The 27,433-nt window shown below is 39.1% G+C and overlaps 1 protein-coding gene and 1 long non-coding RNA gene across 3 annotated transcripts; one reads left to right on the top strand and one right to left on the bottom strand.

Moving 5' to 3' along the window:
- On the top strand, positions 1-27,324 carry sgsm1b (small G protein signaling modulator 1b). Of its 2 annotated transcripts, XM_062032140.1 has the most exons (24): positions 1-212; positions 295-338; positions 11,399-11,474; positions 11,891-12,053; positions 13,150-13,302; positions 13,384-13,451; positions 13,531-13,673; positions 14,884-15,015; positions 15,091-15,215; positions 15,278-15,345; positions 16,882-17,247; positions 19,726-19,852; positions 19,915-19,979; positions 20,064-20,209; positions 20,286-20,414; positions 21,878-22,051; positions 22,156-22,224; positions 22,380-23,468; positions 23,550-23,674; positions 23,740-23,822; positions 23,959-24,068; positions 24,129-24,225; positions 24,286-24,453; positions 24,601-27,324. In XM_062032140.1, the coding sequence occupies exons 1-24, from the start codon at positions 206-208 to the stop codon at positions 24,687-24,689; spliced, it is 3,816 nt and encodes a 1,271-aa protein (XP_061888124.1). In that variant the 5' UTR covers positions 1-205; the 3' UTR covers positions 24,690-27,324. The 2 variants fall into 2 exon arrangements, with proteins under 2 accessions (XP_061888124.1, XP_061888125.1); XM_062032141.1 differs by lacking the exons at positions 1-212; positions 295-338 and having other exon boundaries at positions 11,384-11,474; positions 16,882-17,045; positions 17,118-17,247.
- LOC133639060 (uncharacterized) lies at positions 10,285-23,778 on the bottom strand. Its single transcript, XR_009823725.1, has 8 exons — positions 22,136-23,778; positions 21,884-22,061; positions 20,292-20,377; positions 20,105-20,207; positions 19,062-19,131; positions 16,979-17,226; positions 12,291-12,410; positions 10,285-12,207 (listed from the first exon to the last, which is right to left on the bottom strand). It is a non-coding gene; the product is annotated as an uncharacterized LOC133639060 (long non-coding RNA).
- Positions 27,325-27,433: the final 109 nt, after the last annotated feature.

Genomic DNA, 27,433 nt, shown 5'->3' with positions numbered 1-27,433 from the left:
TGGCTTTAAAGGGGTGTTGGTTGGCGGAGGAGAGGTAGCACACAGGTCGCGTTTAGCCGCAAAAGAACACTACGTACGCTCGTCTCGTCTGCCTCTTTTCTCTTTTTTTGTTTTTGTGTGTGTGTGTGTTTGGATAGTTGACGCCTCGTTGTTGTTGTTGCGAGAAGCGAGAAGAAGCCGAGCATCCTGCATCCCGCCTGCAGCGATGGGAGGTAAATGCATTCACGTCTTTTAATATCGGCACGATCACCTTCTGTACTCACACGTATCGACTGTGTTTTTGTGCCGTGACAGAAGCTGAGACGCGGCAGAAATTGCTGCGCAATGTGAAGAAAGAGGTTCGTTTGTACCACCCCCCCCCCCCACCACCCTCCATTTTTTTGTTATTATTGCATAATGAATAGATATGATTAAAAATGGCACACTATGGTGATGACGACGGTGGTGCTGATGAGAGTGATGATGATGATGATGTGTGCATCCTCCATAACCTCAAATGTGTCACGTTCTGTCTTATATCATTAACTGTTATTATGCTGCTTTTTGCAAATGAAATAGCACGTTGCAAGCGAGACTAAGGGGGGAAAAAATAGGATGATTTATTCATGCCGGGTACTTCCAGGCGTATGGCGTCTTTGCTCCCCCTCACCTGTGACTCATTGCCTCTCAAACGTACACATGACTCCTCGCTGCGAGCTCCCGCAGCAGTCCGTTTGAAGTGTGAATTTTGGATTTTTGGAATGTAACTCGACGAGGCAGTTCCTGGAGGAATTGCGTGCGGATGCGTCAATGCTGAAGTTGAACTGAAATCCTGGAATTTTTTTTTTTTTTTAGAATTGTTGAAGTAGAGCACCTATTTTGAACAGACTGAATATTTTGAAGTTGGAAGAGTTGGAATCGGATGAAAAATGTGGGAGTTGTGGAACTTTGAAGAATGCCTCATTGATTTAAATGGGAATTTCTGGAAAAGCGGGAATTTTTTGGAAGATGGTAAAAAAAAACTTGAATGGTCTTGAATGAGTTGAAATGGTTGGTGTTGACATTTTTCAAATCGGTCGAGAAATGTCGAAGTGGTAACATGTTGAATTGAGAAATAGTATTACGGAATTCCTGGAGTTTCGGGAAAAACGGGAATTTTTCCAGTTAAAAAAAACAACTTGTTTTTTTTGTCCTGATTAAGAGGAATGTTTTGACGATGGAACGGTTAAAGTGGGTTGAAAAATGTGGTCGCCAGAAAAAAAGGGGTGGAAATAGGGCTTTGGAAAACCAGGAATTCTGGAAAATCCTGGAATTTTTTTTTTAGAATTGTTGAAGTAAAGCACACAATTTTGAACAGGCTGAATATTTTGAAGTTGGAAGAGTTTGAATCAGATGAAAAATGTGGGAGTTGTGGAACTTTGAAAAACGCCCTATTTCCCCAAAAAATTAGGGAATTTCTGGAAAAGCGGGAATTTTTTGGAAGATGGTAAAAAAAACTTGAATGGTCTTGAATGAGTTGAAATGGTTGGTGTTAAAAAATTTAAAATCGGTCGAGAAATGTCGAAGTGGTAACATGTTGAAATGAGAAATGGTATTACGGAATTCCTGGAATTTCGGGAAAACCGGGAATTTTTCCAGTTCAAAAAACAACTTGGTTTTTTTGTCCTGATTAAGAGGAATGTTTTGACGGTTGAAGTGGGTTGAAAAATGTGGTCGCCGGAAAAAAAAGGGTGGAAATAGGGCTTTGGAAAACCAGGAATTCTGGAAAATCCTGGAATTTTTTTTTTTTTACAATTGTTGAAGTAGAGCACACAATTTTGAACAGGCTGAATATTTTGAACTTGGAAGAGTTTGAATCAGATGAAAAATGTGGGCGTTGTGGAACTTTGAAGGATGCCCCATTGATTTAAATGGGAATTTCCCCCCAAAAATGTGGGAATTTCTGGAAAAGCGGGAATGTTTTGGAAGATGGTAAATGGTTTTGAATGAGTTGAAATGGTTGGTGTTGACATTTTTCAAATCGGTCGAGAAATGTCGAAGTGGTAACATGTTGAATTGAAAAATGGTATTACGGAATTCCTGGAATTTCGGAAAAACCGGGAATTTTTCCAGTTCAAAAAACAACTTGTTTTTTTTGTCCTGATTAAGAGGAATGTTTTGACGGTTGAAAAATGTGGTCGCCAGAAAAAAAGGGTGGAAATAGGGCTTTGGAAAACCAGGAATTCTGGAAAATCCTGGATTTTTTTTTTACAATTGTTGAAGTAGAGCACACAATTTTGAACAGGCTGAATATTTTGAACTTGGAAGAGTTTGAATCAGATGAAAAATGTGGGAGTTGTGGAACTTTGAAGAATGCCCCATTGATTTAAATGGGAATTTCCCCCCAAAAATGTGGGAATTTCTGGAAAAGCGGGAATGTTTTGGAAGATGGTAAAAAAAAAACTTGAATGGTTTTGAATGAGTTGAAATGGTTGGTGTTGACATTTTTCAAATCGGTCGAGAAATGTCGAAGTGGTAACATGTTGAATTGAGAAATAGTATTACGGAATTCCTGGAATTTCGGAAAAACCGGGAATTTTTCCAGTTCAAAAAACAACTTGTTTTTTTTGTCCTGATTAAGAGGAATGTTTTGACGGTCGAAGTGGGTTGAAAAATTTGGTCGCCAGAAAAAAAGGGTGGAAATAGATAGGGCTTTGGAAAACCAGGAATTCTCGAAAATCCTGGAATTTTTTTTTTTTAGAATTGTTGAAGTAGAGCACACAATTTTGAACAGGCTGAATATTTTGAACTTGGAAGAGTTTGAATCAGATGAAAAATGTGGGAGTTGTGCAACTTCGAAGAATGCCCCATTGATTTAAATGGCAATTTCCCCCCAAAAATGTGGGAATTTCTGGAAAAGCGGTAATGTTTTGGAAGATGGTAAAATAAAACTTGAATGGTCTTGAATGAGTTGAAATGGTTGGTGTTGACATTTTTCAAATCGGTCGAGAAATGTTGAAGTGGTAACATGTTGAATTGAGAAATGGTATTAGGGAATTCCTGGAATTTCGGGAAAAGCGGGAATTTTTCCAGTTAAAAAAACAACTTGTTTTTTTTTGTCCTGATTAAGAGGAATGTTTTGACGGTTGAAGTGGGTTGAAAAATGTGGTCGCCAGAAAAAAAGGGTGGAAATAGATAGGGCTTTGGAAAACCAGGAATTCTGGAAAATCCTGGAATTTTAGAGTAGTTTGAATTTCCAAGATGGTGGAATGTGTTGAAGGTGGGATGGTTTGAATTGGTTGAAAAATGTGGAAATGGGGAAAGTTTGAAAAATGGCCAATTCATTTTAAATGGGAAAATGTCCCGGAAAACCTGGAATTCTGGGAAATCTGGGAATTTTTTGAAATTGTCAAGGGAAAGCCCGCGATTCCAGAATAGGCTGAATAGTTTGAAGTTGGAACGGTTTGAATCAGATGAAAAATGTGGGAGTTGTGCAACTTTGAAGAATGCCCCATTGATTTAAATGGGAATTTCCCCCCAAAAATGTGGGAATTTCTGGAAAAGTGGGAATTTTTTGGAAGATGTTAAAAAAACTTGAATGGTCTTGAATGAGTTGAAATGGTTGGTATTGAAATTTTTGAAATCGGTCATAACATGTTGAATTGAGAAATGGTATTACGGAATTCCTGGAATTTCGGGAAAACTGGGAATTTTTCCAGTTCAAAAAACAACTTGTTTTTTTGGTCCTGATTAAGAGGAATGTTTTGACGGTTGAAGTGGGTTGAAAAATGTGGTCGCCCGAAAAAATGGGTGGAAGTAGGGCTTTGGAAAACCGGGAGTTCTGGAAAATCCTGGAATTTTAGAGTAGTTTAAATTTCCAAGATGGTGGAATGTGTTGATGGTGGAATGGTTTGAATCGGTTGAAAAATGTGGAAATGGTGGAAGTTTGAAAAATGGCCAATTCATTTTAAATGGGAAAAATGTCCCGGAAAACCTGGAATGTTTTGACGGTTGAAGTGGGTGGAAATATGTGGTCGCCAGAAAAAAAGGGTGGAAATAGGGCTTTGGAAAACCAGGAATGCTGGAAAATCCTGGAAATTTATTCAACTTGGTAAAAGAGTAGTTTGAATTTCCAAGATGGTAGAATGGTTTGAATCGGTTGAAAAATGTGGAAATGGTGAAAGTTTGAAAAATGGCCAATTCATATTAAATGGGAAAAATGTCAGTGAAAACCGGGAATTCTGGAAATTTTTGGAACTTGTCAAGGGAAAGCCCGCGATTCCCGAATAGGCTGAACAGTTTGAAGTTGGAAGAGTTTGAATCAGATGAAAAATGTGGGAGTTGTTGAACTCTGAAGATTGCCCCATTGATTTAAATGGGAATTTCCCCCCAAAAGTGTGGGAATTTCTGGAAAAGCGGGAATTTTTTGGAAGATGTTAAAAAAACTTGAATGGTCTTGAATGAGTTGAAATGGTTGGTGTTGACATTTTTCAAATCGGTCGAGAAATGTCAAAGTAGTAACATGTTGAATTGAGAAATGGTATTATGGAATTCCTGGAATTTTGGGAAAACCGTGAATTTTTCCAGTTAAAAAACCAACTTTTTTTTGTGTGTCCTGATCAAGAGGAATGTTTTGACAGTGGAACGGTTGAAGTGGGTTGAAAAATGTTGTCGCCAGAAAAAAAGGGGTGGAAATAGGGCTTTGGAAAACCAGGAATTCTGGAAAATCCTGGAATTTTTTTTTTTAGAATTGTTGAAATAGAGCACACAATTTTGAACAGGCTGAATATTTTGAAGTTGGAAGAGTTTGAATCAGATGAAAAATGTGGGAGTTGTGGAACTTTGAAGAATGCCCCATTTCCCCCAAAAATGTGGGAATTTCTGGAAAAGCTGGAATTTTTTGGAAGATGGTAAAAATAACTTCAATGGTCTTGAATGAGTTGAAATGGTTGGTGTTAAAAAAAATTCAAATCGGTCGTAACATGTTGAATTTAGAAATGGTATTACGGAATCCTGGAATTTCGGGAAAACCGGGAATTTTTTCAGTTCAAAAAACAACTTGTTTTTTTTGTCCTGATCAAGAGGAATGTTTTGATGGTGGAACGGTTGAAGTGGGTTGAAAAATGTGGTCGCCAGAAAAAAGGGGTGGAAATAGGGCTTTGGAAAACCAGGAATTCTGGAAAATCCTGGAATTCTTCTTTTTTTGGAATTGTTGAAGTAGAGCACACAATTTTGAACAGGCTGAATATTTTGAAGTTGGAAGAGTTTGAATCAGATGAAAAATGTGGGAGTTGTGGAACTTTGAAGAATGCCCCATTTCCCAAAAAAATGGGTGAATTTCTGGAAAAGCGGGAATTTTTTGGAAGATGGTAAAAAAACTTGAATGGTCTTTAATGAGTTGAAATGGTTGGTGTTAAAAAAAAATTCAAATCGGTCGTAACATGTTGAATTGAGAAATGGTATTACGGAATCCTGGAATTTCGGGAAAACCGGGAATTTTTCCAGTTAAAAAAACAACTTGTTTTTTTTGTCCTGATTAAGAGGAATGTTTTGATGGTGGAACGGTTGAAGTGGGTTGAAAAATGTGGTCGCTAGAAAAAAAGGGGTGGAAATAGGGCTTTGGAAAACCAGCAATTCTGGAAAATCCTGGAATTTTTTTTTTTTAGAATTGTTGAAGTAGAGCACACAATTTTGAACAGGCTGAATATTTTGAAGTTGGAAGAGTTTGAATCAGATGAAAAATGTGGGAGTTGTGGAACTTTGAAGAATGCCCCATTTCCCCCAAAAAATGGGGGAATTTCTGGAAAAGCGGGAATTTTTTGGAAGATGGTAAAAAAACTTGAATGGTCTTGAATGAGTTGAAATGGTTGGTGTTAAAAATTTTTCAAATCGGTCGTAACATGTTGAATTGAGAAATGGTATTACGGAATCCTGGAATTTCGGGAAAACCGGGAATTTTTTCAGTTAAAAAAACAACTTGTTTTTTTGTCCTGATCAAGAGGAATGTTTTGATGGTGGAACGGTTGAAGTGGGTTGAAAAATGTGGTCGCCAGAAAAAAGGGGTGGAAATAGGGCTTTGGAAAACCAGGAATTCTGGAAAATCCTGGATTTTTTTTTTTTTAGAATTGTTGAAGTAGAGCACACAATTTTGAACAGGCTGAATATTTTGAAGTTGGAAGAGTTTGAATCAGATGAAAAATGTGGGAGTTGTGGAACTTTGAAGAATGCACCATTTCCCAAAAAAATGGGGGAATTTCTGGAAAAGCGGGAATTTTTTGGAAGATGGTAAAAAAACTTGAATGGTCTTTAATGAGTTGAAATGGTTGGTGTTAAAAAAAAATTCAAATCGGTCGTAACATGTTGAATTGAGAAATGGTATTACGGAATCCTGGAATTTCGGGAAAACCGGGAATTTTTCCAGTTAAAAAAACAACTTGTTTTTTTTGTCCTGATTAAGAGGAATGTTTTGATGGTGGAACGGTTGAAGTGGGTTGAAAAATGTGGTCGCTAGAAAAAAAGGGGTGGAAATAGGGCTTTGGAAAACCAGCAATTCTGGAAAATCCTGGAATTTTTTTTTTTTAGAATTGTTGAAGTAGAGCACACAATTTTGAACAGGCTGAATATTTTGAAGTTGGAAGAGTTTGAATCAGATGAAAAATGTGGGAGTTGTGGAACTTTGAAGAATGCCCCATTTCCCCCAAAAAATGGGGGAATTTCTGGAAAAGCGGGAATTTTTTGGAAGATGGTAAAAAAACTTGAATGGTCTTGAATGAGTTGAAATGGTTGGTGTTAAAAAAAATTCAAATCGGTAGTAACATGTTGAATTGAGAAATGGTATTACGGAATCCTGGAATTTCGGGAAAACCGGGAATTTTTCCAGTTAAAAAAACAACTTGTTTTTTTTGTCCTGATTAAGAGGAATGTTTTGATGGTGGAACGGTTGAAAAATGTGGTCGCCAGAAAAAAGGGGTGGAAATAGGGCTTTGGAAAACCAGGAATGCTGTAAAATCCTGGAATTTTTTTTTTTAGAATTGTTGAAGTAGAGCACACAATTTTGAACAGGCTGAATATTTTGAAGTTGGAAGAGTTTGAATCAGATGAAAAATGTGAGAGTTGTGGAACTTTGAAGAATGTCCGATTTCCCCCAAAAATGTGGGAATTTCTGGAAAAGCGGGAATTTTTTGGAAGATGGTAAAAATAACTTGAATGGTCTTGAATGAGTTGAAATGGTTGGTGTTAAAAAAAATTCAAATCGGTAGTTACATGTTGAATTGAGAAATGGTATTACGGAATCCTGGAATTTCGGGAAAACCGGGAATTTTACCAGTTAAAAAAACAACTTGTTTTTTTTGTCCTGATTAAGAGGAATGTTTTGATGGTGGAACGGTTGAAGTGGGTTGAAAAATGTGGTCGCTAGAAAAAAAGGGGTGGAAATAGGGCTTTGGAAAACCAGGAATTCTGGAAAATCCTGGAATTTTTTTTTTTTAGAATTGTTGAAGTAGAGCACACAATTTTGAACAGGCTGAATATTTTGAAGTTGGAAGAGTTTGAATCAGATGAAAAATGTGGGAGTTGTGGAACTTTGAAGAATGCCCCATTTCCCAAAAAAATGGGGGAATTTCTGGAAAAGCGGGAATTTTTTGGAAGATGGTAAAAAAACTTGAATGGTCTTGAATGAGTTGAAATGGTTGGTGTTAAAAAAATTTCAAATCGGTAGTAACATGTTGAATTGAGAAATGGTATTACGGAATCCTGGAATTTCGGGAAAACCGGGAATTTTTCCAGTTCAAAAAACAACTTGGTTTTTTTTGTCCTGATTAAGAGGAATGTTTTGATGGTGGAACGGTTGAAAAATGTGGTCGCCAGAAAAAAGGGGTGGAAATAGGGCTTTGGAAAACCAGGAATTCTGTAAAATCCTGGAATTTTTTTTTTTAGAATTGTTGAAGTAGAGCACACAATTTTGAACAGGCTGAATATTTTGAAGTTGGAAGAGTTTGAATCAGATGAAAAATGTGGGAGTTGTGGAACTTTGAAGAATGCCCCATTTCCCCCAAAAAATGGGGGAATTTCTGGAAAAGCGGGAATTTTTTGGAAGATGGTAAAAAAACTTGAATGGTCTTGAATGAGTTGAAATGGTTGGTGTTAAAAAAAATTCAAATCGGTAGTAACATGTTGAATTGAGAAATGGTATTACGGAATCCTGGAATTTCGGGAAAACCGGGAATTTTTCCAGTTAAAAAAACAACTTGTTTTTTTTGTCCTGATTAAGAGGAATGTTTTGATGGTGGAACGGTTGAAAAATGTGGTCGCCAGAAAAAAGGGGTGGAAATAGGGCTTTGGAAAACCAGGAATGCTGTAAAATCCTGGAATTTTTTTTTTTAGAATTGTTGAAGTAGAACACACAATTTTGAACAGGCTGAATATTTTGAAGTTGGAAGAGTTTGAATCAGATGAAAAATGTGAGAGTTGTGGAACTTTGAAGAATGTCCGATTTCCCCCAAAAATGTGGGAATTTCTGGAAAAGCGGGAATTTTTTGGAAGATGGTAAAAATAACTTGAATGGTCTTGAATGAGTTGAAATGGTTGGTGTTAAAAAAAATTCAAATCGGTAGTTACATGTTGAATTGAGAAATGGTATTACGGAATCCTGGAATTTCGGGAAAACCGGGAATTTTACCAGTTAAAAAAACAACTTGTTTTTTTTGTCCTGATTAAGAGGAATGTTTTGATGGTGGAACGGTTGAAGTGGGTTGAAAAATGTGGTCGCTAGAAAAAAAGGGGTGGAAATAGGGCTTTGGAAAACCAGGAATTCTGGAAAATCCTGGAATTTTTTTTTTTTAGAATTGTTGAAGTAGAGCACACAATTTTGAACAGGCTGAATATTTTGAAGTTGGAAGAGTTTGAATCAGATGAAAAATGTGGGAGTTGTGGAACTTTGAAGAATGCCCCATTTCCCAAAAAAATGGGGGAATTTCTGGAAAAGCGGGAATTTTTTGGAAGATGGTAAAAAAACTTGAATGGTCTTGAATGAGTTGAAATGGTTGGTGTTAAAAAAATTTCAAATCGGTAGTAACATGTTGAATTGAGAAATGGTATTACGGAATCCTGGAATTTCGGGAAAACCGGGAATTTTTCCAGTTCAAAAAACAACTTGGTTTTTTTTGTCCTGATTAAGAGGAATGTTTTGATGGTGGAACGGTTGAAAAATGTGGTCGCCAGAAAAAAGGGGTGGAAATAGGGCTTTGGAAAACCAGGAATTCTGTAAAATCCTGGAATTTTTTTTTTTAGAATTGTTGAAGTAGAGCACACAATTTTGAACAGGCTGAATATTTTGAAGTTGGAAGAGTTTGAATCAGATGAAAAATGTGGGAGTTGTGGAACTTTGAAGAATGCCCCATTTCCCCCAAAAAATGGGGGAATTTCTGGAAAAGCGGGAATTTTTTGGAAGATGGTAAAAAAACTTGAATGGTCTTGAATGAGTTGAAATGGTTGGTGTTAAAAAAAATTCAAATCGGTAGTAACATGTTGAATTGAGAAATGGTATTACGGAATCCTGGAATTTCGGGAAAACCGGGAATTTTTCCAGTTAAAAAAACAACTTGTTTTTTTTGTCCTGATTAAGAGGAATGTTTTGATGGTGGAACGGTTGAAAAATGTGGTCGCCAGAAAAAAGGGGTGGAAATAGGGCTTTGGAAAACCAGGAATGCTGTAAAATCCTGGAATTTTTTTTTTTAGAATTGTTGAAGTAGAGCACACAATTTTGAACAGGCTGAATATTTTGAAGTTGGAAGAGTTTGAATCAGATGAAAAATGTGAGAGTTGTGGAACTTTGAAGAATGTCCGATTTCCCCCAAAAATGTGGGAATTTCTGGAAAAGCGGGAATTTTTTGGAAGATGGTAAAAATAACTTGAATGGTCTTGAATGAGTTGAAATGGTTGGTGTTAAAAAAAATTCAAATCGGTAGTTACATGTTGAATTGAGAAATGGTATTACGGAATCCTGGAATTTCGGGAAAACCGGGAATTTTACCAGTTAAAAAAACAACTTGTTTTTTTTGTCCTGATTAAGAGGAATGTTTTGATGGTGGAACGGTTGAAGTGGGTTGAAAAATGTGGTCGCTAGAAAAAAAGGGGTGGAAATAGGGCTTTGGAAAACCAGGAATTCTGGAAAATCCTGGAATTTTTTTTTTTTAGAATTGTTGAAGTAGAGCACACAATTTTGAACAGGCTGAATATTTTGAAGTTGGAAGAGTTTGAATCAGATGAAAAATGTGGGAGTTGTGGAACTTTGAAGAATGCCCCATTTCCCAAAAAAATGGGGGAATTTCTGGAAAAGCGGGAATTTTTTGGAAGATGGTAAAAAAACTTGAATGGTCTTGAATGAGTTGAAATGGTTGGTGTTAAAAAAATTTCAAATCGGTAGTAACATGTTGAATTGAGAAATGGTATTACGGAATCCTGGAATTTCGGGAAAACCGGGAATTTTTCCAGTTCAAAAAACAACTTGGTTTTTTTTGTCCTGATTAAGAGGAATGTTTTGATGGTGGAACGGTTGAAAAATGTGGTCGCCAGAAAAAAGGGGTGGAAATAGGGCTTTGGAAAACCAGGAATTCTGTAAAATCCTGGAATTTTTTTTTTTAGAATTGTTGAAGTAGAGCACACAATTTTGAACAGGCTGAATATTTTGAAGTTGGAAGAGTTTGAATCAGATGAAAAATGTGGGAGTTGTGGAACTTTGAAGAATGCCCGTTTTCCCCCCAAAATGTGGGAATTTCTGGAAAAGCAGGAATTTTTTGGAAGATGGTAAAAAAAACTTGAATGGTCTTGAATAAGTTGAAATGGTTCGTGTTAAAAATTTTCAAATCGGTCGTAACATGTTGAATTGAGAAATGGTATTACGGAATTCCTGGAAAACCGGGAATTTTTCCAGTTCAAAAAACAACTTTGTTTTTTTGTCCTGATTAAGAGAAATGCTTTGACGTGGGTTGGAAAATGTGGTCGCCAGAAAAAAGGAGTGGAAATAGGGTTTTGGAAAACCAGGAATTCTGAAAAATCCTGGAATTTTTTTGAACTCGGAAAAAGAGTAGTTGGAATTTCCAAAATGGTGGAATGTGTTGAAGGTGGAATGGTTTGAATTGGTTGAAAAATGTGAAAATGGGGAAAGTTTGAAAAATGTCCCGGAAAACCTAGAATTCTGGGAAATCTGCTTTTTGAAGGATCTACTGCATAACCAGTCCAAGATCCTTGATTTGACCGGAGTGCCCTGGGATCTATTTATAGTCAAAAATCCTCAATTAGACAGGAATACTCTGCTGTTGTCGGGATCTACTGCATAACCAGTCAAAGATCTTCTACTATATATAACTGCAAGTTCTGCATGTGTTGTATTTTGATGGAAGACTTTAGCGTGTCACTGGACACGCGTGTTGTCTCCCCACAGGTGAAACAGATCATGGAGGAGGCGGTGACCAGGAAGTTCGTGCACGCCGACAGCAGCCACATCATCTCCTTCTGTGGTAAAACCGGCGCGCTGTTTTTGTTTTACGGAGAAAAGCGCAAGCTCAGCGAGCCCCCCTGACAATCCCCATAGGCCTTTTCAATTATAGGCTGAATGTGTGATTATCTTCTGTGCAAATTGAAATGTTGGGAGGGCAGACTGTAGTCGTTATTAGAACATATTCTCCTCAGATTGCACTTGTGTGTAGGAAAAGCTGGCCTGATGTATTATAATAAGTAGGATTACACCTCCTGGAGGTGTTACTAACCAGGAGTGTGTTCACATCCCTCATATCCTAGCAACAGTGTTTTGCCCTCTTTGTGCCACCTGTGCCTTCCTGTCACCTGATTTTTAATTGTCAACCATTCTGCCCAGTGTGAGTAAAAAAAACCAACCTTATTGTGCCTTAACGAGTCTGTGTTTCAACGTGTGCAGCCGTGGTGGAGGCCTGTGTGCTGCATGGACTCAAGCGGCGCATCGCGGGGCTGCTGTGCAGTAACAAGGTCGCGGCGCTCTTCATGAAGGTGGCAAAGAGCTGCTCGCCCGCTGAGCAACTTTGTCACAAGGTCCAAGAGCTGGAGCGCCTCATAGAAAACAGGTGACGATGCAATTCCGGGTGTTTTTTCCCCTCAACTGCAGGGTCCGGGTCAGCCCATTTGTTCATATTGTCTTCCATGTTTGAAATAATAGAAGTAGAACTCATCTGTGCCAAGATCAAGTTGGTTCCTGTCAGGTTCAAACACTGATGACATCTATTAAAACAGACAAGAAGCAAGGAATCAAACAGAGACAGAATTCAATTTGGCTCAGTGAGGAGAAACGTGTACATCTGTACCCTTGCACAGTGTCATTACGCTCTGCCAAAAGATTGCACGCCTCCTTCTTTTATTTGGACCTTCCCTGACCACATGGCAACAGCTGCTTCCAAAGGGACGGGGTCGTAAACAGCCATCGCCTTTGATTACAAAACAGTTCAAAAGAAAAGGTCGGTTCAAAAAAGAGGTCGTAAGAGAGTTCAAAAAAGAGGTCGCCTGGAACTTGGGCAGATCCTGCCTTCTCTCCGCTTTGCAGTTCTTAGGTTAAAACAATATATTTCTGTTGATTACAATACATGAAAGAAACAGAAACACCTTCATGTTGCTTCCCCCCCTACACAGTGGAGTTTTACAAGCTTTCTTCTTTGCATTTGTTGACAAAGTGGTGACCCTTGCCCCATGTTTGCGAATGACTGAGCATTTCATGGAATCTACTTTTATACCCAATCATGACACCCACCTGTTCCCAATTTGCCTGTTCACCTGTGGGATGTTTCAAATAAGTGTTTGATGAGCATTCCTCAACTTTATCAGTATTTATTGCCACCTTTCCCAACTTCTTTGTCACGTGTTGCTGGCATCAAATTCTAAAGTTAATGATTATTTGCAAAAAAAAAAAAAGTTTATCAGTTTGAACATCAAAAAACTGTCTTTGTAGCATATTCAACTGAATATGGGTTGAAAATGATTTGCAAATCATTGTATTCCGTTTATATTTACATCTAACACAATTTCCCAACACATATGGAAACGGGGTTTGTACCTTTCAGCATTAATGGTGCCTTCACAGATGTGTAAGTTACCCATGCCTTGGCCACTAATACTTTGTCTTTGAATGATTATAATAAGCTTATTAATGGAATGTTTTGCGTTTTCCAGCAAACAGAACAACTCTTCGCAGAGCAACAAGCGCAGTCGGCAGTCCAAGTTGAACAACCTCCCCCCTCAAGCGCTCAAACACTTGTGGATACGAACTGCTCTGCTGGAGAAGCTGCTGGACAAGATCGTCTTGTATTTAGTGGAGAACTGCAGGTATCGTCAATAGGATCACAAGAATCATTGTGCATATGTTGGTCAATGGCCACTGGTCTGTTTCTTCTGGGTTTCCTGCAGTACGTTCTATGAGAAAGAAGCCATGCTGATGGACCCTGTGGATGGGCCCATTCTTGCGTCCCTATTGGGTATACTGTTCCTGCATCAATCCCTCTCTGTATTTGTATTATTGTGTACTTTTCGCCATTTACATCATTTTCTTTTCAGTTGGTCCTTGTGCTTTGGAGTACACCAAAGTCAAGACAGCAGACCACTTCTGGACCGACCCGTCTGCTGACGAACTGGTCCAGAGGCACCGCATCCACAGCGGCCACTGTCGACAAGACTCTCCCTCAAGAAGACCAGCCCTGGTTAGTCATTCTACGTAATTAAAAAGGCCTCCATAAGGGCCAACCCACCCTTAACGCAGAACGCGCATTGTGCTTAGGGGCCCGCGATTTTTGGGGAGCCCCCGTTTTGTGTAAGGAAGCACATGTCAGTGAATGACACAGCACTTTTTTTTGTAGCTGTGTGTATATATATATATATATGTGTGTGTCTCTCTCTCTCTATATATATACTGTATATATATATGTATGTCTCTCTCTCTCTATATATATATATAAATATACATATATGTACGTATATATATGTGTGTGTGTGTATATATGTATGTGTATGTATATATCTATGTATGTATGTATATATACAGCATATGTGTATATATGTAAGTATATATGTATATGTACAGCATATATGAGTATATGTATATATATGTTTATTTGTATATGTATATGTGTGTGTGTATATATATATATATACATATCCATCCATCCATTTTCTACCGCTTGTCCCTTTTGGGGTCGCGGGGGGTGCTGGAGCCTATCTCAGCTGCATTCGGGCGGAAGGCGGGGTACACCATGGACAGTCGTCACCTCATCGCAGGGCCAACACAGATAGACGGACAACATTCACACTCATATTCACACACTAGGGCCAATTTAGTGTTGCCAATCAACCTATCCCCAGGTGCATGTTTTTTGGAGGTGGGAGGAAGCCGGAGTATCCGGAGGGAACCCACACAGTCACGGGGAGAACATGCAAACTCCACACAGAAAGATCCTGAGCCGGGATTGAACTCAGGACTACTCAGGACCTTCGTGTATATATATATATATATATATATATATATATATATATATATATATATATATATATATATATATATATACATATACATATATATATATGAATGTATATATAGTCGAGGTTTCTGTGGTTTATCAGTTACACAGTAATCAATACCAGGGTAGAGCAGAATATACCTTAGGTCAGGAAAAAACACAGGGGCTATATCATCCCTACAAGCCTGTCAAGAGAACACAGAGCTTAAAAAGTGATTGTTTGAGCGCCTCTTCTCTCAAAAATGGACCAAACAATTGATGTTAGATTTTTCTCACACTTGGTGCTTAGAAAATAGGCCTTAGTGACACATACAGTATTAGTGTAAAAGCATCATTTTGCATGACAGGGGACCTTCATGGTGGACTGATGTATAAACTGTAATAATCCTCTTGACAGATCCAGAAGAGACAGTCCAGTGGAAGCATGGACGATCGCCCTCTGGTGTGGGCGAGAGAGTATGTGGAATCTCTCCACCAGAACTCCAGAGCCACTTTGCTGTTCGGCAAGAACAATGTTCTGGTGCAGCCGGTACGTGACTGTATGTACGTGAGGACGTTCTCAGTAGAACATGTTGGGAGTTGTGCGGTTTGTGTCTCAATGCAGAGGGACGACATGGAGGCCATCCCGGGCTACTTGTCTCTGCACCAAACCGCAGATCTGATGACACTTAAATGGACACCAAATCAGCTGATGAACGGCAATGTCGGGGAGTTGGATTCTGAGAGGAGGTCAGACCGACACAAAACTGCTCACGCTAGGAACTTGTCTTTACATCGATATGGTCTTGCAGTGTCTACTGGGACTACGCCATGACAATTCGCTTGGAGGAGATTGTGTATCTACACTGTCATCAGCAAGGTAATCTTATTCTGACATCCAAATCTATTTTCCAACATTTATTTTTTTATTATCAAGCCATTTTGGCTGAGTCGAATAAATATAGGACATTTTTAAAACATTTCAGAATTGTTCTGTTTTTTAGATTTGCCTAAAATGTCAATGGTACAGTACACACACAAATGACACATTTATTCCTCATTTGCAATCTAAAATGACATTTTTGATTCAACATTCATCTAAAGTCCTTTATGGTAAGATTTACATTTTTTATATTTTCCCACTAGATGGCGCTACTTTTCGATCCCTTTCAAAGCACCAGCAGAATTTGACACTTTTCACTCTTATTTTTTACTCCTGATGGGTGTACAGTAAACCTTTGTTTATTGCCGTTACTTTATCTGGGGCTTGGCTGTGGTAAATACATTTTTGCAAAGTTTCAGGGGACAAAGAGTGACATTTTAGTTATTTCAGTAAATTTCCGCTGTATTTTTGGCCATCATTTTTGTTGTTACTCATTTATGCATGAATTTTCCGAAGAGGTTTTTTTTTAATGTTACATTTTACAATTTCAATGTCCAATTCTTTCACAGGTACTGTATATACGTACACTGGCAGTTATTCCACAATACATCAAAACCACGCAGGACACGTAAAGTCCTTCATTTTTCAAAGGGTATAAAAACATTCATTATATATTACAACTTAAGGCCTAAACAAAAATACCAGACGTAATGTTTTTTTTTTATCCCTTCGAAGGCATTTTGATCAAATATACATTTGCATAAAATTAGTTATTTTTATAATTTAAACATGTGTCATTATCTAAGCAAAAGTCCTTCAAAATGGTCAAAAAACAAACAAAAAAACCTTACATGTTTGATATTTTTTGTTTAGGACTGAAGTTTATTGAAACATTTGAGCAAAAAAGTAAACAAAAATTGAAATCCAAAATGTTTTTACACCCCTCAAAAACGTAAGGACTTATTTCCTGTTTGTCTGTGAAGATAATCGTCCATCTGCCTTAAGTGTTTATAATATCAACATCACTCAGATTTGGTTAATTTTCAGGTCACAACATGTAAATGGAGTATTGTTAGAGCTTTCTGGATGATCTTAGAGAGAGTATAATGAGTAATATAATGAGGACCCTCAATCTTTTTACTCAATTGTTAGCTATTTATTTACGATTTCGAACGCATTAAAAAAATGATGTGTTCTTGTCTTACATAAGGATTGTGAACGATAAACAGCCCATCCCTTTCCAATGTTGACGTATTTTCCAGTATGACTGATCTGATAACATGGTCAGAGTGCAGAAGCGTTACTACCGTAATGTCAAACTCTGCCAAAGGTATTTGGAGCGGAATATTCAAAATGGCTGACTGAATTTGTGACATTTTGTGATTTTTAAAGTGTTTTTTTGGTATAAATCATGACTGGTACTGTACTTCTGAAGAACAGATAAAGAGAAGAACAATTTAAATATAACATTTTTACTGCAGTTCTTGGGATGCTGGCATTTTTTCAAGCTTTGAAAGCATTCTCCCCATTTAGTGAACAGCGGCGGAACAGTGGTTTTGGTGAGCCAGGACGGTATCCAGAGACCCCCTTTACACTTCCCTAAGGGGGGCCACCTGCTTCAATTTCTCACCTGCCTGGAGACTGGCCTGCTACCTCACGGCCAGTTGGACCCGCCGCTCTGGAATCAGAGAGGGAAGGTCAGCATGAATGCAGGACATTTCCTATTTGACCTTGTGTATCAAGAGTGTGTTTTTGTCTTTCATGCACAGGGAAAGGTTTTCCCCAAATTGCGTAGGAGGAGCCCACATGGGTCATGTGACTCGGTGTCTGATAAAGAGGATGAGGAAGCCACCGATTATGTGTTCCGGATCCTGTTTCCTGGGAATCAAATGGAGTTCAGTAAGTCATCAGGGGTTACAACTATTGGTGCAGTACTAATTTGTCATGAGGAGGGATGTATATGGTTAGGATTTTATCGATACCGGTATCCCTTATCGACACCAGTATTCATCGGTACTCTTAACTTTACTATTTGTAATTGGTGTAAATAAAGATGTGAATAAATGTATGTTTATTAGTTTTTTTTCTTTTTCTTATTATTGCTTTCTTATTTGTCATTATTTCAAGCTGATTATCAGATCCTAGGGCTGGGCAATTATGGCAAACCCCCCCCCCCCCCCCCAAAAAAAAATCATCCTATCTATATTAATATCCCAATTTAATCTCACAGTTTAAATGCATAGGTACTAAAAACAAATAAACTAGGGATTAGTTCAAAATTTTATTAACATTCCAAGTAAATAAAAAAGTTAATTAAAGGGGAATTGCACTTTCTTTTTTAAAATTTCGTCCACAATAAATATGAAAGACATGATGGATGGATTTAAAATAAATATATTTTAAATATTAAACGTAAATAAAAGTCAGCTTACAATAGAGCCAATGGGAGCTCCAGTATTTCGCCCATATAATCGGATAAATAACCATTCAAAAAGCACAAACAATACTCTATTTATTAGATTTTGTGATTCTAATATTAACCAAGTAGGGATGATGTTCGAAACCGGTTCTCCCGATTGTTCGATAAGAAAAGAACCGATTCCATGGATTCGAATCCCTTTTTAAGAAACGGTTCCCGTTATCGAAGCCACTATACCGTATTTTCGCGACCATAGGGCGCACCGTATTAAAAGGCTTTTACGTCAGTTACGGGTGCTATTTCTGTATTTAACGCATAAATAAGGCACAGCGTATTTTTGGGTGCAGGCATGGTTAAACATACGCTATCTTAAAACATACGCTAGTTTAAAACATACGCTATCTTAAAACATACGCTAGTTTAAAACATACGCTATCTTAAAACATACGCTAGTTTAAAACATACGCTATCTTAAAACATACGCTATCTTAAAACATACGCTAGTTTAAAACATACGCTATCTTAAAACATACGCTATCTTAAAACATATGCTAGCATGCAGGGACGCTGTTTTAAAAAGGTAGCAGGAGCAAAGCTGAGTTGGGTTGTACTTTATTGAAGTATTTATCAATGTACTCGGATTATTTTTTTGATCAATCCTCATCCACAAATCCATCAAAGTCCTCATCTTCTGTGTCCCAAATGAACAGCTGTGCAAGTTCTCCATCAAACACGCCAGATTCCCTCTCCTCATTTTCAAAGTCAGTCTTGTTGCCCATTAGCATAGCAAGCTAGCACAACAGTAAAAGCCGACTTCTCTTGCCCCGTTGTGCGTATGGATTGGCTACCGTACTGGTCCCTTTTTCTCCACAGTGTGCTTCACCGGGATGTCAAAAGTGAGCGGCACCTTGTCCATGTTGGTGATGTGTTTGTCGGCAATTTTTTAATTTACAACGCACATAGCAGCACTATATGCTCACTGGGGGCGTGCCTTTAGCGTCCTTGCTCACCTGAAACCTTCACTCTATAACGGCCGCATGCTGTCCTCAGTCACGTCCGCTTTTCCTCCATATAAACAGCGTGCCGGCCCAGTCATATAACATCTATGGCTTTTGGAACTCAGTGCACACACAACTACCTATCTGGATTCGATAATGAATCGGATCGATGAGAGGATTCGAAAATGGGCTCGAACTCGATAATTTTCTAACGAACATCATCCCTATAACCAAGTATTAGTGACATTGTTGTTATAAGCTTAAGTTTGTTGTAGATCATAAATCATGCATCTCACCTGGACAGAAGGTGGCTGGTCATATAGTCTGACAAGATGGGACACTTTGACCGCCACTTAGGACCTGGAACTGGCGAGAAGGACACAAAAAGTGATTTCATCAATCTCCACCACTTTCCGCATTAAGATTCTGTTTTGGCTTCCTTCCACCTCCAAAGACATGCACCTGGGGATAGGTTGATTGGCAACACTAAATTGGCCCTAGTGTGTGAATGTTGTCTGTCTATCTGTGTTGGCCCTGTGATGAGAAGGCGACTTGTCCAGGGTGTACCCCGCCTTCCGCCCGAATGCAGCTGAGATAGGCTCCACCACCCCCCATGACCCAGATCGGGACAGGCGGTAGAAAATGGATGGATGGATGATTCTGTCTGCGATTCTATTGACGCGTAAATCTATGATTCTGTTTACTTCCACAAACCGGAAGTGGGGTGGTTAACGGTCGACTCCAATTGGCTGTTCCGCCATGTCTTTTATTATGCTTTGCAGCGGCACTTGAATGAATGTGACAACATGCGCATGACATATTTACGACGGATTAAAAAAGCACCGACCCAAATAACCAGTACTAAAAAATACTGCTACTCAGTATACATCCCCAGTTATGAGCAGAAGTACACAATTAAAATATTTTAAAAACGGTGTGTGTGTGTGTCACTGTGTGCAGTGGCTTTAGAGCTGATGGACCAGGGTATGACCATGTGGCAACCAACCGCCAGGAAGTCATCCTGCTCCTCCTGCTCACAGAATGGATCATCTGACGGCTCTCTGCCTAATGGCTGCAATCAAGAACGGTACTCGAGCGTCATGTTTTCCCAGTAGGATAGAACTAACGATCTAACATTTCCCCTACCAGGGCTCCTCTAAAGCTTCTTTGCGACACCATGAAGTACCAGATCATCTCACGGGCTTTCTACGGATGTGAGCGTCTATTCAGCCAACGGTTGACCTGAACGAATTAGTGAAACAATAGCCCTCTTTCACACGCTTATCTTTCCACTGCAGGGCTGGCGTACTGCCGCCATCTGTCCACAGTTCGCACCCACCTCTCGGCTCTGGTCAACACCACTATCGTCGTCCCCGATGTGCCTTCGGATGCCCAAGGAGGCCTCTCTGTGGACGTCTGGGCCAAGTTCCTCCACGACAGCTCTGTAAGATTCATGTAACGACTTAGAAACAGACGAAGCTCTCCACATTTAATTTTTGAACTAAAGATTTCAAATTCAGGCCTACGAGGAACATGAGATACACAGGCTTGTGTATTTTGGCGGTGTGGCACCTTCTCTACGCAAAGAGGTGTGGCCCTTCCTGTTGGGACACTACAAGTTTACAATGAGTGAGAAGTGCAGGATGGAGGTATTTGTACAACAGTTCATGGATACTATGCCCACCATATGTTTATTATTGTGGATGTAACTTACATAACATTAATAATATACAGTACATAGTTGTATACTACATAACATAAATACATATATATATATATACACAGTATATATATATGTACATATATATACACACACAGTATATACATACGTACATATATACACATATCAATATACATACAGTACATACATATACTGTATACACATATGCATATATATACATATACATATATATATATATATACATATACATATATATATATATATATATATATATATATATATATATATATATATATATACACACACAGTCGTGGTCAAAAGTTTACATACACTTATAAAGAACATAATCTCATGGCTGTCTTGAGTTTCCAATAATTTGTACAACTCTGCAACAATCCTTCAGGACAACCTAAAACCATCAGCCTGGAGGTTGGGTCTTGGGTGCAGTTGGGTGTTCCAACAGGACAATGACCCCAAACACACGTCAAAAATGGTAAAGGAAGGGCTAAATCAGGCTAGAATTCAAGTTTTATAATGGCCTTCCCAAAGTCCTGACTTAAACGTGTGGACAATGCTGAAGAAACAAGTCGATGTCAGAAAACCAACACATTTAGTTGCACCAATTTTTTCAAGAGTGGTCAAAAATTCAACCAAAAGCTTGCCAGAAGCTTGTGGATGGCTACCAAAAGCGTCTTATTGCAGTGAAACTTGCCAAGGGACATGTAACCAAATATTAACATTGCTGTATGTATACTTTTGACCCAGCAGATGTGGTCACATTTTCAGTAGACCCATAATAAATTCATAAAAGAACCAAACTTCATGAATGTTTTTTGTGACCAACAAGTATGTGCTCCAATCACTCTATCACAAAAAAAATAAGAGTTGTAGAAATTATTGGAAACTCAAGACAGCCATGACATTATGTTCTTTACAAGTGTATGTAAACTTTTGACCATGACTGTATATATATATATATACAGTAAAGGCCAAAAGTTTAGACACACCTTCTCATTCAATGGGTTTTCTTTATTTTCATGACTATTTACATTGTAGATTGTCACTGAAGGCATCAAAACTATGAATGAACACATGTGGAGTTATGTACTTAACAAAAAAAGGTGAAATAACTGAAAACATGTTTTATATTCTAGTTTCTTCAAAATAGCCACCCTTGGCTCTGATTACTGCTTTGCACACTCTTGGCATTCTCTCGATGAGCTTCTAGCACACCTGTGAAGTGAAAACCATTTCAGGTGACCACCTCTTGAAGCTCATCGAGAGAATGCCAAATAATAACAGTATTAACTACATCTTTACATAGACTAACTCTTGTTAGATTCGCAGGTATACTGTTTCTTTCTGTCAGTGTATTTTGTACTTTTTAAAAATACTTTATAGTTTAAATTGGTATGCACTGACGTGTTTCAGACTGACCAGCAGATGCGCGCCTTGTACGAGCAGAACATGAAGGAGTGGCAAGGTTGTGAGGACATCGTGCGCCAAAGGGAGCGAGAGAAACACGTCGAGGCCCTCGCTAGATGTTCGTCAGGCGCCAGCGTCGAGAGGGGGCCTGTCGAGCGGGACTCCACCATCAGCACAGATGTAAGTCAACCTTTTGGTATATTATGGAACAAGTGTAAGAAAGGAAATTAAGTATTTATAGTTTTACGAGCAAACTTGACTTACAGTTCTCCTTTCCACTTTAGTCGTCGCTCAGCAGTAACTCAGATCAACAAAATGTGCAGTCACAGAGCGACTCCAGCAGTAGTGCACTGGTAAGGTCCATCTTTAGTTCAAGTCTCATAAGCATCACATAAAGTAGGAATCAACTGACAGAATCGGGCCTTGTTGCTGAAATGCTACTCTGAATTATATGATACATCAACTCAATCAATTTTGGCTTCGGTCACTGACCCTTCTTGTTCTTTAGGTGTTCGTATCGGTCGATGCCGGCGATCCGATGGAGACGAGACCGGAAGAAAGTCAAAAGCAGCACAACAGTCCAATTAAGGACATCCCTGCTGGTCCTGTTAGCTCCAGCAACCGATCCGACCCTACAGGTTCAACGGAGCCAGTGATTGGATCTTCTCAGCAGTCAATGGACACATCAGACGTCTTCAACGTACAATCTGTGGATGAATCACTGCCAGACAGTGAAAATATTCTAGACTCAAGGGCAAAGGACGGCTTCTTAGGGATTGAAAGGATGGAGACTGAAAGTGACGGGGGTGAGGATTCTGGAAACACAATGAAACTAAAGTGCTCTGACGCTGAGAAGTCCAAAAATGCTAATGAGAAATCTGGTATGGTAAAAAGTATAATTACAAAGAAGGATGTAAGATCTCCCCCAGGGAACACCAATATTATCAAGCTGGAAACTGAGATTCAGAACAAATATTTCCAAGCCCCTCCGATGGGTCAGGCTTTAAATTTTCAAGCACAAAATACAAAAGATCAGGACAGTAAGTCAGTTTCTCTGCTAACACCAGACGGAATTCCACAAATTGGGGCTGAACCAGAGTGTTTAGAAAAAGCAATTTCAGTTGAGGCAATGGATTCTGTGTGTGAAGCCAGAAAAGTATCAGACATCCCATTTGAGAAAGGCTCAAACTCACCTGTAAGGCAAGTCCTCAATGCTCTCCAGTTGGCATCCCGCGGGAGCCTTTCGCTGTCCTCCCACACCCGGCCGTCTCCGGACTCGGACGATTCCCCCTCCGCCTTAGAGATGGAGGACATCCCTGCCGGGGTGACATGTTTGAACCTGGAGGAAATTAGCATTAGGCCTTTGACTGCCCTTGCCGCCCCTCCGGCTTCGCTGGCTCGGAGAGGGAAGACAGCACCTGAGGACCTCGTCTTAGATCACCATCTGGACACAGCTTGCAACACCAGTCCTGAGGGCACGGACCTGGGACTTTCCGAAGATGAGCCTGACACCGAAAATGTGTTTACAGCACCTGAACCTGTAGAGGCCGCAGTAGAGTCTAAATGTGACAAATCCTTGGTGCACAAAACCTACTCTGTAAGAAAGCTAAGTTGTTCCACTGTATTTAAGCTTTAATCCTAAACCTAAACCTGCTTTCTCTCTCTTGCTCTTCTGCAGCAAGAAACACTGGACATGTATCTGATCAACTTGCATCGCATCGACAAAGATGTCCGACGGTGTGACAGAACCTATTGGTACTTCACTCCCGAAAACCTGGACAAGCTGAGGAACATCATGTGCAGGTGATACCATTGGAAACACATCAAGTCTATAATTGTTTTAATCTACTGACTTTTTATCTTCATAGCTATGTGTGGCAACATCTGGACACGGGTTACGTGCAGGGCATGTGCGATATACTGGCTCCCCTTCTGGTTATTCTGGATAACGGTCAGTTGTTTTCATGCATTTGTAGGAAATTGTATAGTATGCAGTATGTTTTCTAACAGTGTCTTTCTGGAGAAAATATATGAGTAGATTTCCTTACCGACTGTATACAGAAAATAAACTTGTGTTTGCTTCACAGAGGTGACGGCGTTCAGCTGCTTCACTGAACTGATGAAAAGAATGAACCTGAATTTTCCTCATGGGGGCGCCATGGACTCACATTTTGCCAACATGCGTTCTCTGATCCAGGTACCACTCATGCACATACTTGCCAAGTGTGGTCTTAATAATTATTTGTATTTAAACTAGATCCTGGACTCTGAACTGTTTGAACTGATGCAACAAAACGGCGACTACACTCACTTCTACTTCTGCTACCGCTGGTTCCTACTGGACTTTAAAAGAGGTGACCACATGTAAACACGGGTAGGATTTTATGTGACGCTGATGGATTTTGTACTTTCAGAAATGGTCTATGACGATGTGTTCTCCGTTTGGGAAACCATCTGGGCGGCGGCGTACACAACCTCTGAGCATTTTGTGCTTTTCATCGCATTGGCGCTGGTGGAGATGTACCGGGATATCATCCTGGAAAACAACATGGACTTCACGGACATCATCAAGTTCTTCAATGGTGATTTTTTTACTCTTATTGGCTGTTATAATTGTTGAGGTTAAAACATGGACAATTAAATGACAATATCGTATGAATTTCAAATGGGGAAATTAGTTCCAACCAAATCCTAGTTGTACCTAATTATTTTTTTGGATGCTTTCACAGAAATGGCAGATCATCACGACGTCCCGCAGGTCCTGATGATGGCCCGAGACTTAGTCCATAAAGTGCAAACACTTATAGAAAACAAGTGATCAGCGTACTCCCCTGTTTAGGTTGTTTTAAAGATAATGACACACACAAAAAGCTAATGAAACAATGATCAATATATACAGTTGCAAGAAAAAGTATGTGAACCCTTTGGGATCACTTGGATTTCTGCATAAATTGGACATTAAATGTGTTCTGATCTTCATCTAAGTCACAACAATAGACAAACAAAGTCTGCTTAAACTAATACTGCACAAAAAAAAAAAAATCGTCATTTTTTTATTGAACAGTGCAGGGTGGGAAAGTATGTGAACCTTTGGATTTAATAACTGGTTGACTCTCCTTTGACAACAATAACCTCAACCAAATGTTCACTGTAATTGCAGGTCAGACTTGCACTACGGTCTGAAGGAACTTTTGACCATTCCTCTTTACAAAAGTGTTTCAGTGCAGCAATATTCTTTGGATGTCTGGTGTGAAATGCTCTCTTGAGGTCATGCCACAGCACCTCAATCGGGCTGAGGTCAGGAATCTGACTGGGCCACTCCTGGAGTTCTGTTGATTTACTTTTATGCTTTGGGTCATTGTCCTGTTGCATCACCCATCCTCTTTTGGGCTTCAGTTGGCAGACAGCTGCTTCTAAGTTTTTCTGTAATATGTTTTGATACAATTGGGAATTAGTTTTCCCGTCGATGACAGCAATCCGTCCAGACCGAGACACCAAAGCAGCCCCAAACCATGATGCCTCCTCCACCATATTTCACTGTTGGGAGGAGGCTTTGATGTTGGTGTACTGTGCCTTTTTTCCTCCACACATAGCGTTGTGTTCCTCCCAAACAACTCAATATTGGTTTCATTTGTCCACAGAATATTTTATTAGTAGTGCTGTGGAACATCTAGGTGCTCTTTTGCAAACTTCAAAGGGGGACCAATATTTTTCTTTGATAGCGGTGGCTTCCTCCGTAGTGTCCCCCCATTAACTCCACTCCTGTTCAATGTTTTCCTTATTGTTGGTGGGTCAACACAAATGTTAGCATGTGCCAGAGATTTTTGTAGGTCTTTGACACTTGGATTATTTTTCCCTTCATTGAGCATTCTGCGCCATGCTCTTGCGGTCACCGAGAGAGAGTAGCAACACTGCTGAACTTTCTCCATTTGTAGACAGTCTGTCTTACCGTGGACAGATGGACATCAAGTCTTTTAGAGATACTTTTGTAATCCTTTCCAGCTTCATGTAAGTCAACGATTCTTGATCATAGGTTTTTAGAGAGCGCTTTTGTGCTAAGCAACTGTTCACATCAGACAAGATACTTTGTGAGAACAGTGAACTCAAAACTGGTGTTTTTTTATAGGGCAGCTTTAACTAACACCTGTAATCTCATCACATTGGTTGGACTCCAGGTTGGCGGACTCCTGGCTCCAATTGACTTGGAAAAGTAATAAGCTTAGGGGTTCATAGTGTGAAGGTTTACACATTGTGTTGAAAAAAAAAACAGGAAAACATAACATTTTAAGTGCAGTATAAGTTTAAGAAGATTGTTGTGACCTAAATATAGATCAGAACTAATTTAATGCCCAAATTGTGCAGAAATCCAAGTAATCCCAATGAGTTCACATACTTTTTCTTGCAACTGTAACTAAAATGCAGTAACACATGAGTGCAGCGGTTTAAAGTGGTTGCTTCTTTCTATAATTGGTGAGATGCAATTGAAGGGCGAGTAAATGTATTTTCCAAGCGGTGTTCACCTTGTGAATGTACTTTCATTGAAACTGCTTCAAGATGTTATTTTGCCTTAAATATTTTTTCAGGGATACGGCAAATGTCAGATCATTTAATCACACCGCCGCATTCAATTGTTAGGATTCAAATTGGGTGCTGCTAATGACCAAGAAAATTGATTAGTGTTGGCGTGTGTCCAAGTGGCTTGTGTAATTCCTGGTGTGTTAGTCAATAACCATTAGGCTTGATGCCTCCTAAGCCATCTTATTTCTGTCCCAATCTTTTACATCTTAACAAAAACCGTGTTGAACATTTTTTCTGTGCAGTTACATTTTGGTGCTCACCGACTCACTTTAGTGTGCTCAAACAAAGCGGATTACTAGATTTATCACTAAACACATAAATCAGTGAACTCTGGGATTTTTGTGTGATGACTAAGACAATGTGATCTTGCTTTTTGAGGTCAAATATTTTGCATTTTTAAAAGAGGTCAGTTCAGTGGTATCTTAAGTTGGGTCTGTGAATGTTGTCATGTCAGGCTTTTAACCAAATAGATGTACACTATAAATGGTAAGGTTCAGGCATCCAAAAGGGGTACATTACATCCATGGGTAACACCAAAACCATTTAAAAATTTGCCAGTCAGTTACAACCCCTCAGTGTTTAATTATCACTGCTTTAAGTGTTCCCAGACGTTCCTCTGAAACAGGCCAGTGTTGTTTGTGAATTGTCGTGCTGCTCTTTGTCAGAAGATTAACCGTATACAATGTGAGATCCATTGTAAAAACAAAGCTAGCACATATGAAATGCAATACAATGTCTATAAATGGGATTCATCTGATTATAATGAAGAGAGTTGCTAAACATATTTAATTGGAGACATTTATTTTTTTCCTGTCTTCTCAAAAATGTAAGCTGTTAGAATTAATTTATTGTGAATTAAAATATTCTATTTTGCATTGGATGTGTTGTGTGTGTATTGTTGAGCATTAAAATGGGGACAAAGTTCTGAGCTTTTAGGTTAGGTTTAACCTAGGAACAAATGCATATTTAAAAAACAAACAAACA

Source organism: Entelurus aequoreus, linkage group LG21 (genome assembly GCF_033978785.1).
Source record: "Entelurus aequoreus isolate RoL-2023_Sb linkage group LG21, RoL_Eaeq_v1.1, whole genome shotgun sequence".
In the NCBI taxonomy this organism is placed as follows: Eukaryota; Metazoa; Chordata; class Actinopteri; order Syngnathiformes; family Syngnathidae; genus Entelurus; species Entelurus aequoreus.
Note: the sequence above shows the minus strand (reverse complement) of the source record. Positions and strands in the feature narration are given on the sequence as shown.